The 19,709-nt window shown below is 38.1% G+C and overlaps 1 protein-coding gene across 1 annotated transcript; it reads right to left on the minus strand.

Moving 5' to 3' along the window:
• Positions 1 to 4,162: 4,162 nt before the first annotated feature.
• Positions 4,163 to 19,677, minus strand: POLR1B (RNA polymerase I subunit B). Its single transcript, XM_072409450.1, has 15 exons — positions 19,398 to 19,677; positions 17,043 to 17,210; positions 15,414 to 15,560; positions 15,069 to 15,201; positions 14,295 to 14,431; positions 12,753 to 12,976; positions 11,455 to 11,626; positions 10,755 to 10,926; positions 10,151 to 10,432; positions 9,916 to 10,049; positions 8,554 to 8,724; positions 8,100 to 8,256; positions 7,005 to 7,201; positions 6,118 to 6,374; positions 4,163 to 5,237 (listed from the first exon to the last, which is right to left on the minus strand). The coding sequence occupies exons 1-15, from the start codon at positions 19,572 to 19,574 to the stop codon at positions 4,355 to 4,357; spliced, it is 3,411 nt and encodes a 1,136-aa protein (XP_072265551.1). The 5' UTR covers positions 19,575 to 19,677; the 3' UTR covers positions 4,163 to 4,354.
• Positions 19,678 to 19,709: the final 32 nt, after the last annotated feature.

The raw sequence follows: 19,709 nt of genomic DNA on the forward strand, positions 1-19,709 counted from the left end.
ACTGGAGAGCCAATCCAGGCCCTGTACTGGAGAGCCAATCCAGGCCCTGTACTGGAGAGCCAATCCAGGCCCTGTACTGGAGAGCCAATCCAGGCTCACGTCCTCCTGTGCAGGCTCGCGTTCTCCTGTGCAGCTTGCGCAGGAGGACTCGCGGGGACTCGACCGCGCCGGACGTGAAGCAAGCTGCAGGTAAGTACCCGGCGTATAAGATGACCCCCGACTTTGGCACAGATTTTTCGGGGTTAAAAAGTCATCTTATACGCCGGAAAATACGGTACTATACTGGAACAGGAAGTGATATTTACACAAAAATCAATTTTATTTATTATCTTACATCTTATTTTTTTTTTTTTTATCAAACCAATTTAAAAAGAAAAAAAAAAAACTAAGTATAACATTAAGCAGATCAAAAGGGGGAAATATGAGAAATTAAGGTAATTAAACTTTAATAGCCTCCCTGCTGCTATCTTTTTTTTTTTTCTTTTTGGGATAAGCATGCAGATAAAAAAAGTCAGATATATCTACATACTCTGAAAAAGTAACCTAAAATATTGAATCGGGGAGGTTGGTATGACAGCTATGCAACTATCATTTCAAGAATGGGATGTCAGCAATGGCTGATTCCATGTACTGTTCAAGAAAGGTTTAAAAGAAGACTGTAATGGCTCATCCACTAATGAATTGTGTTATTGCACTTTATTTAAAGTTAGTAAGTGTGCACAAACATGAATGTTTGCTTGTATTAGCAATCCAAACACTCTGAAGTAGAACATGTGGTAACACGCATAGCTGTTTTAAAAAATTATTCCACATTAGTGTGTGCTGTGGTGCATTGGGCTGCCAATTAATATAAATAGGCTGTCAAAAGCAACGCTTGGCAACATCCATGGGTTTTGTATAATACAGCTGACAGCTATTTTGGGAATGATCTCTTAAAAGTTTCCTCGATGATCAGACATATAACATGTATAAAAGGTCCTTACTCTTTCAAATGACTACTAAACTTTCACTTGTCCTTGGAATAGAAATAACTTGCAGTGCTTTGGAATGTCTGATACTTACACTTTGCTTATCCCTCTACAGAGAAACAGTAGAGCTTAGCATTCATAGGAGTAAAACTAAGAACCTATTCTAAATATATTGCAGAATGCCTGGTATCACAATTACACAAACGCCTCTGGGATGGTGATCTACTTCCTCAGTAATATCAGACAGCGTATTCCAAAAATCTTTCCAAGACCCTCTGCTATGTAATTTCACATTCCAAAAGTTAGAAGGACATACGGTGTTCACAAGGGAAAGTTGTTCATATTTCATACAGATTCTAGACTTGTTAAAAGACAATTCCTATCTACAATAGATGCCCTTCCAGTAGCCCTTTTTACTAGAATACTGAAACCTAACAAATCCAAGTGTGCGCTAGTGATAGGACCATCTCTCTCTGTTGAACTGTGACCTAAAATTATTTTCCAGCATTTTAGTTTGTCGGTTAACCCCAGTCTTTGCAAAACTAATCTATTCAGACCAGTGTGGTTTTTTACTACTTTCAGAAAGTCAGATTTGATTATGCCACTACAAATCATATTCTTATGATGTTATTGTCTGTGGATTCCAAAAATGCATTAGACTGCAACTGGGCTTTTTTGGATTCTGCCTTGTCTTAGATCGTGGATATGGGTCCTCTTCTCCCATTCCACGGTGTTTGTCAGAGTTAATAGGGTGCTTTAAGACTTCTCTATATTACATGATGCAAGACAGGGCTGCCCATTTTCTCAGTTGCAACTGCTGCTTGGGCAAATTCGCTCTAACACAAATATATATGCAAGGCAGATAAAAGTTAAGTATAAGTTGCAGCAGACGCTGACAGCTGCTCCTATACATTACAGCCCTGTGGTTACGATTCCTAATCCACTGAAAGAACATTAAAACTTTGTTATGCTCAACTGTCCAACAACAAGACTATCTGCATGTCAGGGGCTTTGGAAATCTCTCTACCTTCCATTATAAGAGCAGCAATTATTACGTTCTTTTCCCTTAAAATAGGGTCTATAAAATACCTGGGCATTCATCTTGACACAAAGTTGTTCTGTTTTATCGACCTTAACTCCATACACAGTCTATCTCAATTTAATGAGATCTACAGGGTTGTAAACAGCATGCTTTCTCATGCATGGTTTGGAGGTTGAAAATCTTGAAAATTATTGTAATGCTTCAGAAGTTGTACCAATTAGCGAGCTTACCAGTCCATCTTCCTTTCTTGCTTTTAAAGTTCTGCTCTGAATTCTTACACTTTATTTGGCACAGAGACCACCCCCAGGCTTTTGAAACACCTCTGCAGACATCCTAACAGAGGGTGGCATGACCTTTCCGGACCCAGTCTTATATTATATGGCCATCCACTTGATGAGATTAGTAACTTGGTATAAATATACTTTTTATTTTATATTACAATATGTTGGCTCACATGTTCCATTTCCTTCGATTCTCACTTTAGCTAGCCTTTAAATGTCTCCCCTGGTATTTTTATACAGTCCAAAGAGGATTGCCCTAGAATACCAAGTAGAGGTGCATACCTTTAGCAGTAGATGGATTAGGCTCTGCCATTTGATATGGGCTTAAAACACATGTACACATTTTTGCATGGAATTATTTTTTTAAACAACTGGCTATTGTTAAGTTATGGATGAAATATTGTCAAAGCAATATTTAATGTATACATATTTTTTATACACAAAACATCAAAGGGATTGGATTTTAGACTTACACAATCCTTCTGTATCAAAAATCCCTAGACAGCTATTTTGCCTTCCAAATCCAGACAGGTTTGTAAAGTCTGCATTTGGAGTTAGATTTGGGTGATGCAGATCATTGTGTGCAATTACAGATACCAAGGACCATTAGCTTGTAATTAAGCTTACGTTTTCACAGATGAGATGTAAATATTACCATTTCAATCAATTTACTATGTAGAGGAAGGCATATAGATAGGAGTTAATGTCTACAGCTCTCCACCAAATGTGTACTATATGGCCAAAAGCTTGTGGACACCTGACCATCACACACTATATAGCTAAAAGTATATGGACTTTTCCAAATGATTAAATTCGGGTGTTTCTAATGTAGGGTAGATGTAATGCTACAGTATAGAGACATTTGAGACAATTGTGTGTTTTCAGCCTTGTTGGTGGGAAGCCCACTTTGTTTTAACATGCCCATGTGCAAAAAGCCAGGTTCAGTAAGAACTCCAGTAGCCTGGATATAGCCTGACTGCCTAAATCAATATATTAATCAATACAAAATCATAAGCCAATGCTAAACAATCCATTTGAAAACTAAACTTCCCCTTAAGAAATTTTAAAGCTGGCGATGCTGACCTACTTTTTAAACAAATGCAAAATAGCCTGCCAGACCTTGTGTGCAAAGCTTTCTAAAATCACTACCCCCAAACAAGCTTGAAGTTTAGAAAAGTCAGAATTCCTGATTTGCAAACTTGTTAGAGAGTAGTGAGGCTATTGGATAAGCAGAACAGCTAAACTAACAATTCCATAAGAGGCCCACAGTGGCAGCTGCTATTCTTCCTTAGTACTGTTTCACTTTTAAGTACAGCCACCAAAAGTGAAGGCTTTTAAAATTACCTAATGAGATGACCGTAAGCGCAGTCAACAGACTTTGGAAAACTGAAAATGCAATGCGATGCAGGCACCGTATTTGAGAGTCAATGTATTGATCCCAGGGATACAGAGTTAGCTCAAATGCTTGACTCTGCAAAAAAGTGAAGAATTGCACAGTCCTTGGTTACACAGCAGTTTTCCCTAGAAATTGCACCAGTTTCCACCAATAATTGCTAGGTTGTAAAAACTATTAAAACACAAGGTTTGTTTTAGGATTTACTATTAACCTGTGTTCCTAAAATATAGACTGTGCCTCCTATTATATGGTTGCTAGGATTATTGGCCAAATAAACTTCCTTTGTATGGCCAGGTTGGCCATACAAAGGAAGTTTATTGGTCAATAATCCTAGCAACAAGTCCTATTGTAAACTTTTGTACGGTTTACAAAAGTTTACAATAGGACTTGTGAGACCCATGTAGCTCCCTTTTTCACTTTAACCAAAAGAAAAATGATTATTCCCTAATGAATTAAAAAAGGAGAGAACACTTAATAAATGAATGGGTATATTTGTATTTCCATTTAGGAATACAGACACAAATCTTCTTGCCACAGGAAGATAAAATTCCACAAGATAAAATCTACAGAAGCATACAAGGAGTTCTTAAGTCCAAAGTTTTTCATCAGTTTGTCCAGACTGCTTTTGATTGTAAAACAAGGCTCTTGGTAGAATATTTTTCAGAAGTTAACTTACATTAAGTTTAACATTGATGTTCATTGCTGCCAACTCGGCTACAAAGTATCGGAATACGTATGGCACAGACACAGTGTCAATTGTATCAGAACGACCACAGATCATACAGTAGTGCTCCCTGTTTCGCATGGTTGACCAGGATGGAGGAGGCTTCTCTAGGAAGGGGGACAGGATACTGCCACATTCTACACAGACATGGGCCTCAGATCTATCAGAGCAGTTAAAAAGTCTGTCATGAAGCAAGAAAGATGTGCCGTGGGCCAGCAAGGCATCACGTTCCATCTCTCCGAAACGTATGCCTCCCTGTACATTCCTGCCACCCACAGGCTGGTTGGTCAATCTGTCTCGAGCTCCTGTTGTCCTTACTTGAAACTTGTCAGAAACCATGTGACGCAGGCGCTGGTAGTAAACAACACCAATGAAAATGTCCGCATCTAGCTCTTTCCCACTAATGCCACTGTATAATTTCTCTGTGCCATAGTAGTTATAGCCAGCTCCCTTCAACATCTCACCAAAATATTCTAGAGCTGAATTCTCTTCAGAGAATGTAAAAGGTGTAGCATCATGGCACAAACCATGCAAGGCTGCCGATTTACCAGCCATGCTCTCTATTAACATCCCAATGGTCATTCTTGATGGGAAACCGTGTGGGTTAAACAGAATGTCAGGCACCATTCCACTTTCAGTAAATGGCATATCCTCCGATGGCCAGAGTCTACTGAGAATGCCTTTCTGGCCATGTCGGCTAGCAAATTTATCTCCAATGGTTGGGTTACGGGGCACCCTCATGGTGATGCAAACGGTTTTAAACTTTCCAATGCCTAAGTCATTGCTGCAAACTTTGATGTTGTCCACAATACAATCTTCTTTACTCCTGAAACAAGACAGAGACTATATTTAGAGCAGAAATCAAGATACAGAAACTAAAAGTCTAAACAATATGAACTTTAGATTAAAAATAAATAAACATGGAGCTTTTGGCAAGTAGCATTAACGTCTTACCCACCATGCCACTGCTGACAAAATACTAAACACCACACATTTAATAAATACAGAAATGTCTTTGGCAAATGTGCAACATTTTGCTTAAGCAAAGATTCTCACCCAAGGGCAGAACCATCCAAAGAAATGAAATAAAAAGCCAGGAAATGGATAGTTCGGACATTTATTTATGCATCTCTCCAATACCTGCATATTTTTACATATATTATTCCCTTTAAAAGACCCTGACAGCACAAAATTTCTGTTGATTTTGTAGGAAATTAATTTTAGCAGCATTTATTATCCCAACACAGAGCATTTAATTTAAATCATCATCGTGATGTTGTCAACCTTGTCCAGTAATATTTTTCTTAACTACAAATCATCTTTCTTTGCTCTTGTACACATGGGAAAAGTGTTTTCCAGGCAAGGGAAAACTGGAAGGGCTGTTTTTTTTTAACACAAGCATAGTGCACAGGTTACAAGTTAACTTTCAAATATCTGACTAGATCAACAGATTTTTTTTTGCAACTAATAAATATTTCAAGTCACTTTCAATTATACATTTAAGATGGGTCTCTTATTATGGTACATAAGTTCTGTGGGTTACCACAGGATCCACACTTCATCCTGCATTATATGAAGGGCATGTAAATTGCAGTCTGAAGTATGTGATAACACTGTTATGCCCAGTAGTGAGTGGATAATGGCATATTCCGAGTTGGAAACAGCAGGTAAAAAAATTACAGGATAAACGAGAATTAGGTTCTTACTTGTAATATGTAACGGAGCTCTCGCCAGTACTTTGATTGACATAACTATAGAATGGGTCTCCGAATTTCAAAATAGTTCCCACTGGTGGCAAGCCATCCTCATCCAGTCTTCCTACCACCCGTTCATCACCTGGTTTGATGCCAAACACAAATGCATTCTCTGCACTTTGTATTTTTTTTTTGGAAAGGTCAATAAATTCTGTTTTGTATACACTGCCATGGGCAAATCCTCTTTCCCAAGATGACTTATTGAGAATCTGAAAAACAAAGGACAGTACCTAGTTTTACATGCAGGCGGAGATGTTGCTTATATTTAAAACTAAATCCTGAACCCTGGCCATACACATAGCAATTTGTAATAGATATATATACAAGCAATACCAAATAAATGAGAAATCATTACTTAACCATTATACAATGGAACACACATTATTGTCTACAGTTTGTGATCAACTTCAAATATTGATAAAAAACTAATACATTATTAATGTAAACAATCTCTGAAAAGCAGACAATTAATGGATCTAAATTGCATTCAGTTCTTTTAACACAAGCAAATGTTCTGATCACTCTGCAGTGACTGACAGACCTCTGTCTGTATAAGGCTTTGGCTTTTATAAGCAATTATTACAATTAAATCTTGTTAAAAATTTATTTTGCACCCCTTAATCTCCAGTAGTTTGAGAAATTTAACACAGGTCAACTAAAACGTTAAAAAAAGCTTCAGCAGGTTTTGGCATCATTTCAAATTTTGGTAGCAACTTGTAAAAAAGTGACAATGAGCACTACCTTAAGATCTATGTTATAAATAATAGGTTGGAAACATATATGAATAATACATGTGCACGCATCTTGTTGATGGACAAAATTGTGTAAATGTAACATACCATAGCATCTTCCATATCATATCCTGTGTATGAAATAACGGCTACAATAGCATTGGTGCCAATAGGATAGTCATCCATCTCAAAGTGATCATACATGGAAGGACGCACCAGTGGGCTCTGTGGGGTTTGGAGGCGATAGAGTTTATTGTCAGAGCGATCCTGGTAAGTCATGAGTGGAAACCCCATAGTCTGTTTACCTGGAAGAAGAAATATCATGATTCTTGGCTACACTTCTGTTCAGGGTACAATTCTAAAAATGTATTACGCATGCCATGGTCCTTGTAAAGGATTCGGCCTGAAAACATCAGCATCTATGCGTTAATGCCATTCTGTATGAATGATATGAAAACTGTGGTCTGGATCTGGACAACTGTAACGGCAGCAAGCAGTGCCGCATTACAGTTTGTGGTATATTAGTCATTCCAATATTTGCTTTCTTGTGGCTGAACTGTTTAAAAAGTAAAGTAAATAACTAAGGGAAATGTTGCATGAACAAATAAGGAGATCAATCGTATATGTGTTAGGAACAAAATGTTTAAATGTTCATTAAAATGTCACCATCTTACAATTCTAGACTTTGCTATGGTAGCATTAAGAACATTAAAGCATTTGTGTCCGTTTTTAACAAAAAGAATGTGCCTTTTAATATCTAGAATTTTTCTTAGTTTTGGATACAACTAGAATCTACTATAACCTTGGTTGAGTTTTTCAGTGTCCCTACTAGGTGTCTTAATTAATTTCACCATAACAGAAAGTGATGGTAAACCTAATAGTTTGGAATTCATACTCCAACCAAAACAATAGGGAATGGTATCTCTTCTAATGGTGACAGCCTGAGAAGAGTTCTGCTCACATTTTTGAAGTTCACTCTAACTCGATTGTATCAGTAAGATAGAAAATTAAAGAAGCTCTCCTCATTATGACAAGAGAAACACTGACAAGAATTGTAACCTTTCCATAATCTATGAAAAACAAAAAATAGCTTTACATGCACTTTGTATAAAGTCACTCTTCCTATTGTTTAATACACCACATTTATATTGAATTAGAGGTGCACAACACAAATAAAAGAACACACAGATAGTGAAGACTTACTCATCTGGCACTGGTACATGTTCCTAGGACTCTGGTTGTGGTCAGAGAAGGGAATGAAGTTAGCTACCACACTCATCAGACTGTGTGGAAAGAGCTCCTGGTGAGTGGTGACCCCAGGGACAATTTCATTTTCATAAATGGATATGTTCAGGAAAACCTGAAAAGAAATATCCCCCACATCAACAAAATTAGATAAATTATAATAACAATGTCAATATTAATAACAGCAGTTTAAAACTAAACACTTCTTGTCACAGAAAGACAGTCAAGTCAATGCATTCCTACATAATATAACATAAGGAGTTACAGGGGAAGACCGATACTAATGTACTTTTCAAAAATTGTAAATAAGAATGCTACGCAAGGCCATTTTAGAGCCTTCTATCACTTTGGTATTCTGGATATCTGCCATGCCTGGAACAATGAAAAGACTAGAACAGATGACCTAATTTACCTGTTCTAATGTTCCTATAAGCTCTTCTTTCCCAACAGCCAGATTCCGAACAGGACGAACCATTCTACAAGGAGTGGTAAAAATAAAAAGTCCAGGATAAAGGCTGGCCTTCCCAGTCATTGGAATCAGCACTATTTCTGTCCAGGGTGGAATCTTCTTTTCTTGTGTTACCTATTTGAGAACAAAAATTAACAAAAGATGTGATCGAGAGCATCATCTTTTCTTACTAGGGAAAATAGTGACTTCATAATATTGAAAATGGGAAATTGTAATAACAGATATACAAAAACTGTTTTTCCTTTAAGTTATCAACTCTTCATAACTTTCTACACATTCTGCCATTTCTAACCTCTTGTGATAATATGAGCTGCCTAGCTTCAATTTACTCAATTTATTACTTGACTAGTAATGACAAGCATACCACAAAGGAGTATAGTATGAAAGTCAAAATTATCATATCAGTAGAAAATCAGGATACAAACATTTTCAGTAGGACAGATTAGCAGTGATTGACCACCATAATCCACATAGGTATTCTTTAAAGGTAACGTAAAGAAAATTAAGTTTAGGACTATAATGCATGGAGAGACTACCAAAGTCAGCTAAAAACTTCTGCGATTGAAGGCCCAGGAAATGAAGGTGACAGCATAAGCAAAAGTAACAACATGGTGTCATTTTCTAATTTAAGTGTAACAGAAGAGGTCAGCATGCAGGCTCTAGGAACAAAGAATCATATTTTACACAGGCATACAAAGCCATGCTAGTTGTGTTTCTGATAAATGTAAAACTACAATGAAACAATTTTATATGCCAACCTTGCCTTGTTACCTGAGCTTATGTGTTGCTTCACATGACCAGTAATGTCTGGTCATATGCTAGCACCGTCTATGTTTGTGAAGTCCATTTGGTGCCTCAGTAAACAGCTGCATACCCCTAATGCACCTTTATGTCAAAAAAATTACTAACGTAGTAAACAATGCAGTATTTTAAAACACAAACAATAAAATGAATATAATACTTAAAGCAGCAGCAAACTCATTGGTGGGTGGTGAGCGAGTCTAGCATCTGTCATCGCTGCATCCTAAAGAGCCACCAGCTTCATGTCGGACTTCTGTGAAGACAGAGATCCTGTTCATTCATTGGATGATGGAACCCCTGTGCATGCACAGAAGTCACATTATCCCCTGCGGGTGGCTGTGTGCAGTGACGCTACCAGGAGTCAGGGAGTTTGTTTACTAGACTAATACTACCGCCTTCAGTTTAGCTCTACTTTAAAACACACAATTCTGATTTAGCGGTTTAAAAACCAGGCAGACTTTACTAGTCACAAGAAAAAAAGTACAATACAGTTACAAAAAATACCTTGAAGTTTCTTAAAGCACTGACAACATTTGGAGCCAAGTCTTTGTCTATCCAGCCCACCATGGCACCGTCTAGCACAACAGGGTAGCAATCTGCTAAGGAATTTCCTGTAATTCCATCAACTGGAGTGACACCTGAGGAAGAAGGGTTAGGATATCAGGTGCCTTTACATAAAAAATTTGTTTGACAGTCAAACATGAAAAAAATTAAAAACAAAAAATAAAAATTCACTCACCTAATGTGCAAAGCAAAACCTGCACGTGAGAATTGAAGGTTGTATGTGTGATAATTTCACATGTCACAGTCATGTGATTCATTAGACCACAGGGCTCGCCATCAGGTGTGTGTACTGGACATAGAAAGCCCCAAGACTCTGGAAGGAGACGACGGACAGTCGTGGTTCTCATTTTGGCAAAAGCAGCACCTCTGTGCACACAGCGGAAGTGCGAGAGATAACGGACGAAGTTCAACTTGTCGGCAACTACCACCAAACCAGTACTCTGAAGCATGCCAAGACCTTAGGAAAGGAAAAAAAAATGAACATGTAGGAAGATAACCAATGTGTGTGTGTGTGTGTGTATATATATATATATATATATATATATATATATATATATATATTTTCTCACATGACAAAGTAGAGGACACCATAGCCATAAAAGACCTAACCAGGTTGATCAGGGGAAGATCAGAGAACTTTAGGATAACATGGTACCTTCTTTATGCCTGCTCAGTACACAACAACCACAGATGAAGACCTCCCATAAGTTAAGAAGAAAGTAAATACCCCTCTTTTTCCATGAACCCAGCAGGGCAACTTTTAGCCAGTTTAGCCTTACCACTTTTAGTGCGGAGATTTCCAGTAGCCAGCATGTATTCGCAGATCTGTGTGAGATCACTTGTACCACTAAATATTTTCATGAGTGTCTCTGTGTTTAAAGTTGGACTGGAGTTCTGTACTTTCCTCTCCAAGGTAATTTTAACATTAACAAGCCAACCTTCCATCTTTTCCTAGAAATAAACATTACATTACATTCAAACACAATTAAAACTATTACACTGGTTTTAGGTTAAAGCTCAAATAAAATTTCATTTTAAATCAGCTAAATAAATTAGCTGTGATTAAGCAGGGGATTAAGAAATAGGCTCAAACACTGCAGCACAGGGGTCTTAGGTTCAAATCTCAACCAGGACACTATCTGCACATAGTTTTTTTCATGTTTAAATGGCTTTTCCTCAGGCCACCCAGTTACTCCCAAAAACATGCAGTTAATGCAATTGGCTCCCCCAGAAGTAATCCATGGCATGTGTGAAAAAATAAGAAAACAGCAAAAGTTAGGATACTGAATAATTAAAGTCTAAAACAAAATAAAATAATAAACTATATAAAAAAAATAAGGTAATGTTTACACAAGATTATGCCTGGTCTGACTATACACCAAACCTTTGTAAATATTGGCACGAAAGGTAAAGAGTAATAGATGTTACTTTTTTACAATCTTTTGTGCATAAGGTAATGTTAACACTTTACTAACAAACCTTTAAAAACATGAGAATCAGTTGCCCGGGGGTCAGGACCTCTTGGGTCATTAGGTTGTCAGGATTTTCCTCCATACACTTTTCCTTGGCAAAAGTGAAAAGCTTTCGTGTCATAAAGCAAAGAAAGTAGAATTTCTCCACGTTAGACTTAAGGTGTATTAAAATACACTGTCTGAAAAAAAAAAAAAAATAGATAACATTTAGCACCGGGTAAACTGAAAATACAAACTGCAGTTCCTTTTATTTACCTTTGGACTATACCAGGAAAGCCCAGTCATATGTATATTTTAATAATGAATGCCAGTACATTTACTTTTCCATGTATATTAGAGAAACATTTTGACCCCCTAAACTCATCTGTTGTAATTGTTTTTCTGTAAAAAAAAAAAAAAGAAAGTACAAGGTTAAGTACTTTGCATTTAATAATATGGGGCCTTAAAAATGGTGCTTTGAAGTGTCACTTCAGTGCTGGTCACACAGCTAAAATTCTAAAGCTATGGTAACTTTCCCCAAAAGGGGAATTGGCTAAATTTGAACTTTATTCTCTTCATTTGACACTTTTCACTATACACTTTCTGTATTTTTTGTTAAAAAAAAAGCAGCAGAAGGGAAAACCCAAAGCAGGTTTTTGTCTTTGACATGATTGAAATGTAGTTACTCTACAACTTTTTAAGCTCATCTGCAGACGGAATGTAAAGTATTAGCAATCATGTAGTTAGTTTGATTTTGCAGCCTTGAGTTAAACTGTCAGCAGTGCCATGCAAGCACAGTTCATAGCTCTATGTAAGCAGAGCTAAACTCTTACTCCCCTCACCCCAACTTCTACTAGGTTTGGGGGTTTTCAGCCATTTTTATTGGCTGTGCCACAATTACACAATTCTCATGCATGTGTGTGTAAGTTCCAAAGACGATACACAGATAGACAGACTTTATTGCGGAAGAGACATAGCATGTCTATAATACAAAAAAAGAGCTTCCCATTTGCTGTTTTTAGTTTACATATGACAAATTCTCCTACCTTCAGCAGCTGGAAACAGCAACAGGGGAGCAAAAAATAAGTGTTTTGGGAAGGGTGGCAGGGATTTAGGAGAACGGCATACTTTGTTCTTCCTGGGCAAGTTCTTTTGAATGCAATCTCTGGAAACATATCTCAAATGATGTGCTCACTATAAATATGTTTTTTCAATAACCTAAACCCAGGCTGAGTACACTAGTTTATTAACTACATTCATAATGCTGGGATTATTTCCCATAAATTGGTGATCAGTGATCTCTCCCATTAGTCACACATCTCTTACTCTAGAAGGAACTCTGCTGCTTGCTCATCAGTATACCAGTCCGGGAGGTAGAACTTGACACGGAATCGCTCGCCAAGAAACTTGAGAACATTCCGCTGACTGTAACACTTTTCCTCCATCACGGCTCTGAGCATCTGGGTGACACAGTCTTTGTAGGAGGAGTCGTCCTCCTTGCCTTTAATCAATTCTGAGAATATCTGATAATCTGTGAAGTTTACTAGTGCCTAAAAACAGATAGTAAAAGAATTCAGTGTTACTTCTGTGGTATCCTCCTTCTTGTTAATTAAATAAAACAAAATTACACTGAAACATAATGCTATATGTAAATGGTCAGTGTTACATGGTACAGTAGCATGAACTGTCAAAGAATCTAATGATAATGCTGCAGTCTTTGAACAATATGACTTACAAAAGTAAAAAAAAAATACAATAGTAAAAATACAGATGTCAGATGGGCAGGTTGTAAAAAAAAAAAAAAAAAATAGGTAAGCTACCCCCATTGTTTTGCTTAAAAGGTGCAAAGTTGTTCATGATGAGTTCATCAAGCATCTCCAAACTCATCAAGATGAGAAAAAATCATTTAAGGCAGTGATCCCCAACCTTTTAAGGCTCTCTGACCATAAATGCATGGACTCTGCAGTGCACATGCGCGGGGAGCTGTCCGTCACTCAAAGGGGAAGAAACTTCGCCCCAGAGTGACGTCATGATACCAGAAACCGCCAACTCTCCCAACGCAGGTCTGACCTGCCCACCGCCCTAAGCCTGTGATGTCTCCGGAAGACATGGCCTGCGACCAGAGCCCAGGCCCACCTGTCTCAGACGGCCATGCAACGGGGGTTGGTGACCCCCAAATTAAGGAACCAGAAGTCTGGATCTTCGAACATATTAACCCTGAGAATCAGCCAAATGAATGCACTGAGCACCATCTAGTGGTTAAAATGTGATGGAGGAAATGTATAAACTACAGTTGACAATCAAAAATCTGGCAACCTCCGGACCTGAGGTACACCAGATTTTCGAAAATTCAGCATTTTTCTTTTTTTAATACTTACCTCCACACACAGGCTAGCCTTTCTCTCGCAGCACCCACAGACATCTGGCACAGTTCCAGGGAGCAGGCAGCAGGGACATCTGGAACCTGTATTTAGTTTAGCAAGCAGGACCTAACAGCTGTTTCTGCAGAACAGCGCCCTGAACACATCAGTGGCCAAACAGTGTACTGCAGTCCCTGTATTGAAAATGTAATCTGAAATTCATGTTGGGAAACTAAAGGATCCGGATTGTCTACTGTACCTTATTTTAACGTGTACATAGTGGCAAACTGATCTGTGTTGGTATTAACAAACATTCATAACAGCAATCATTGCATTATAAACCCGCTAAAAAAGCAGTCATGCTTTACAGGGAGTGGTATTAACTTTTTTTGTTGCATTACATAGGTTATAGAAATGTTTTATTCACATCGTACTTTACCTTTCCCACTATAAATAGGCAGAAGCATTTCTCTTTTAAAGTAAATGATTTATTGTCAAGAAAACTAACCTTCAGTGCAAAGCCAAGAGGAATAAAGAAGAGTTCTTTCTGATAGATAAAGTTCACCATTACAGAGCCATTCTCTAAATAATGAAGGTTCATATTGACAGCTGTGTGTTCATCTCTAACACAACGCATTGATATACCTAGAAAAAAAAAAAGTTCTTCATATCATTTTTTCCCCCATTAGGTCAATTTTTAATTGAAAAAAAAAAATAAAGAAACAAGAAGAAAAAGCATTGCACCAGTTAAATATCAAGTTTCATACCCAAGTATTAGTTTTCCCCTAAATGCTTTGTTAGAATGAACACTTTGTTTACTCTATGTCTGTAATGCCTAGTCAAAGTACACCTTATGGATGGCCTCTACTTTCTTTTTCTTTTGGAAACTAATCGTCAATTTCTCTTTTTCCTGTACAGTGATAGCTATCCACTTTAAGACACTATCCACTATTTTTATATTACTTAAGAGAGGTTACTTCCAGGATAAAGGAGAATTGTAAAAGAATATAAGAAGGTATATTGAATCATTCAAGAAACTCCCTTTCATGTGCCACTAATGGTCATTTAAGATACACAATGAGGGCTATTCCTATGGAACAGCCCCTTAGCTTTGGAAGAGCTTTTTATTTTTTAGGAACAAACAAAGAAAATATCTACATTGCAGTGTAACAAACAGACAAAGAAGCAATCAGCCCAGGAACATCAGCAAGGGGCTAGGAATGTAAAACAAATAAAATAAAAGAGTATCGCAGTGACAAAAGGATGAATATAAACTATTTACCATATTGGGTATAACCAGGACCTCTACTTTTCCACTTGGGGCGAATCATTGCTATAGGAAAATTCCTTCTTGGCATAATAAGCATCCGAATCACCTTTTCTATCCCATTGATTATAAAATAGCCACCCATTTCCTATAAAAGAAAATGATTAAAATTGAAGAATTATATTTTGATGCATGAAATACACCAGTGCAAGAAGAAAAAAAAAGTGTTTAATCTTATATTAGTTCTAGCTTTCTTACAATGGATGTTTTAAATTACCAACAAATGCTGTCTGGCTTGGCTGCTTGTTTGCATTCACCAAATTGCTTTAAAGAAGTTATCTAAGACAATAACACCCTTACCTGTTCCTCCTCATGATGCTCAACAAGTTGCTTTGGTGAAAGGCCATATAAATTACAAAGCTTGGATTTGACCATAATAGGAACATATCCAAGGGACTGCTTGATAACACCACCGGGAACTCCATTTACAGACCAGCTAATATCCGCCTTTAACAAAGAATAGAATAACAATATTTTACACCACTTTCCCATAAAAAAAAACAGAGGATTTACTCATAATTTACACTTTCTGAAACATTTCACATGAAGATAAAAAAGATTTTGTACAAAGAGACAGTTACAACTTCTTTTATGGTCTGTGTGCCAGCACAGACATGATTCCACAACTTTTATGTGTTTTTATTAAGGTACCTCAGAAAATTTAGGACCATGTACAGGGACCAGATGAGCCTTTTAGCAGGTACTAACTTCACAAGGCTTGCAACATCCAATTATCACATATGCTATTATATATACAGATTTACCATCCACATTGCTACAATTCTGCTGCATATGTTCTGGGTCCCCATACGCTGGGCCTGATTTACTAAAGCTGGAGAGGATTCACTTTCATAGGTGAAGCTGGGTGATCCAGCAAACCTGCAATGGATTTCTTAAAATTAATTTGCTATTTGCTAGCAAAAATTTTGAATTCTAGATGAGATCCATTCCAGTTTTGCTGGATCAGCTTCACTGATGAAAGTGTATCTTCTCCAGCCTTGGAGAACTTTGATAAATCAGGCCCAATGTATGCAAGGAGTAGAAAATAAAGGAAAAAATGCTCATGGGTGATAGTGGACACAGAACATACCCATGCCCCCATTATTAAATATAGAGTTTAAACTTTAAATCCCTACAAAAAGTACAACCTATCAACCAGGTAAATATTTTAATTTATACAGCTAAAACATAGTATGTTTCATTTGTATTTCCCCCCAACAACTTTCACCCAGGATTAACACTTTTTATTGAATCTGATTAGAAAAAGTATGAACCTTGGCTGAATACCATTTAAATCTTGTGAGCAAACAATAAAAATTGACCTGTAAAACTCCCACATGAAAAATGTTTTATTACCTTGCCAACTCTCTGACTTACTGAGCAGAAATTCCTTAAATATGCAGACTGACCTGGAATAATCCTATTCATTTACACCATGCTTACTATCACTGCTGCCCTTTACCTACATCCTTATGGCAACACAAATGGGAGGAAGACCATGAAAATGCACAAATAGAGGAAGACTGGTTACAAATATTGGAAACTACAATATCAAGCACTTATGCCATACTAGCTATTCAGACCAATTACAAAGAGATCTTTGGATGATATTTGGTCCTGACCAAAACTGCCAAATGAAGTTCCTAGTTATTTTTTTACCCCCAAATGTGGTAACCCAAGAACCTATATTATATTTTAGTTGGCTTTCCCGCAAATAAAATAGATTTTTACACTGTGATACTATATATGGATAATTACAACATTTCACTAAAGGATTTTGTTAGGATTACCATCTTTAGCTCAAGTTGCCGGTGTAAAAACTCTGCTTACATGTTTCTTGGTTCTGCTTTTTACAGTCTTTATTTTTACCCATTATCATACTAAATAAATGTTACAGTCCACTGAAGAACCTTGTTTATGTATACTCACAGTCAGCCTTCCATGGTAGGTACACCTTCTTCCTCTGCACTCAGCTGGGTAAATCTTTGGATCCTTACAGAGACTTCCCTTTGGTACTGAGGGTTGACTGATAACTGCGTCCACAATTGAAAGTGATACACGAGAGTTTTTGAAACTAAATTCAAATGGTTTTATGGCCTACGGGACAGAGAACAGGAACAAAAATGCATTTATTGGGCATATAAAAAAAAATACAAGGCAACCCCTTCTATTGCTTTACTCTCACATATGCACTCTACCCCCATTAAAACCCTGAGAAAGCAGATAGAACAGAAGAAGGCCAGTTAAAGCATACCTAAACGAATTTCCCTATACATAAAAGGGTAGACAACATTTTTATGTAAGGTAAAAATTCTGTTTTGTGTTTTTTTTTAATGCAACACCCTTTTTTAAAAAAAAAACAAACGGTGCAGCACTGCCCCCTAATTCTCGATTGCCTAGACGATCAAGAATTAATGGAAGAGCAATGCATCCCGGGAGGCTCTTGGGTGCACCTACGTCACCCAATCTCACACCTGGGTCGGGTGGCATAGCATGAAGAACCAGGAAGAAGAGAAGAAAATTGCATCGCCCGGAGCGCATGGATGGATCGGACTGCCCTGCGGGATTGAAGGCGAGTGTATTTTTTTTTAATGCACTTTTCAGTTTAGTGCCTCATTAAGTCTTTTCCAATGTTGTTGCTTGTCTGCAAGTGTGTCATGAAAATAAAACATATGCAGTAAATGCACAGTTCCTTTTTTTTTTTTATCCATTTTTCATACAAACAATAATGCACATTTTTTGTTACTCCTGACCCAGATTGTGCTTCATCTGCTGCTTCCCCCCTGCCAGAGTCAATGGGGTTTGACAGCTCTGAATGCAGAAGCGCTCAGAGCTAAATGCTTCCAAATTCATACAATACTGAGCAGATTAGTTCTTCTGCTGGTCTTGGACATCCAGAGCACCCAAGAAAGACATGGGCTCCTTGGAAACACGGTGACAAGGTATAGTATGTGGGATTGCATCTTAGGCTATAAACACGTTGAAAGGATCTTTCATGATGCTTTCCAACTACAAAAAAAATTAAAGATGCATTAACAAGGGCTGTGCATACAGCGACATTCTGCTTTAATGAAAGTGGAGGGGGGAGAACGACGGAACGGTTCCCCCGCTGTGCTCCCCCCAAGTCACGTTCATTACGATCATCTGTGGATCAATGAATGACATCAGAGAGCCGCTGTACACACGTCAGATTGTCGTCCGATATCAGCTCTGAGGCGAATATTGGATGAGAATCATGTGACGTGTGAACATAGCCTTAGTCCGCAGTGTTTGTAAACAAACTCTCAGCTGCAATAGAATTGCAAGTTTTTCCTTACATCTATTGATTTGCCAGAAAAGCCCCAATCGTTTGGTTGGCTGACAAAATATCACCTTTATGTGGACTGAGAGGTGTCAGCCAAAGGTCTGTTGCCAAATTACTCAAAACCTCTGACTCTCCTACCTTTACAACATGGACACTAAGATATGAACTAGGACTGCTAATTAGGGCGTACCTAAAAGCAGAATTTTTACTTTACATAAAAGGGTAGGCAACCCTTTTATGTAAAGTAATTTTTTTTTAGGGTGTAGCAGAATCCCTTTATTCTTGATTGCCAAGGTAATCAAGAATTAATGGTAAAGCAGAGACTACCAAGATCCCTACATCACAGGAAACTCTTGGCTGCTTTTCACGTGCAGAAGGAGCCCTTTCATCAAGAGAAAAAAAAATGCTGATTTCACACTTGTGCAGTGAAATCGGCAATTTTTTCCCCCAACCCAAGTAGCCCGATCTCGCGGCTGCACAGTGCGAGATTTAGTGATGTAGGAAGAAGAACGGGGAAGAAGAGAGATGTCAGCGCCCGATAGAAGAAACTTCCTGACAGACAGAATGATCAGCGGGATTGAAGGTAAATATGATATTTTTGTTTTGGGTTTACTTCCGCTTACAGTATATTACAGACATCAATTGATAGTCTTCGTGAACAGTTTTTCATGATCGTTTCCAATGACAGATGAACAAATAAGCACAGTTCTGTTCCACTGAGAGGGAAGGAATACGTGGCACACGGTTATTTCTGAACAGTTGTTTATCAATCTACTGTGGCAGATTGCTGAACAACATTTGGGGACAGCTGTACATGTCAGATTTTCACCACAGATCTGAGCTCGTGGTCACCTTAGATGAAAATGTACATAGGTCCCCTGAAGTTGTTTAAATATTTGACGTGTATTTGCATCAGGACAGCACATGAAGCATACAAAGACAGCAAGCACACAATGCAATGCTTTTCCCTGTCCCCTCACCTGCACTGCCAGGAAGAGCCCCTCCGTCATGGCCTGGTTGAAGGACTCGACGTGAGCTCTTGGAATGTCCTGCAGAGAAGGGTGCTGCTTCTCCCCAGGCTTCCCATATTCCGGATGTGTCAGTTTCTTTAGACTAGGCTCCCTGACAAGTTCATTCCACTTCATTGTTGACTGCATGGTGTCAGCCGCTGGCAGGAAAGGCCCTTGGACTCAATTCTTCCCTCCACACACAGCCTAGTACTCAGCACAACATGTGCACACACACACAGGGGCAGGCACGCTGCGTGTGACGTACTTCCGCAATCTCTGCAC

The sequence above is a fragment of the Pyxicephalus adspersus genome, chromosome 4 (assembly GCF_032062135.1).
Source record: "Pyxicephalus adspersus chromosome 4, UCB_Pads_2.0, whole genome shotgun sequence".
Lineage (NCBI taxonomy): Eukaryota > Metazoa > Chordata > Amphibia > Anura > Pyxicephalidae > Pyxicephalus > Pyxicephalus adspersus.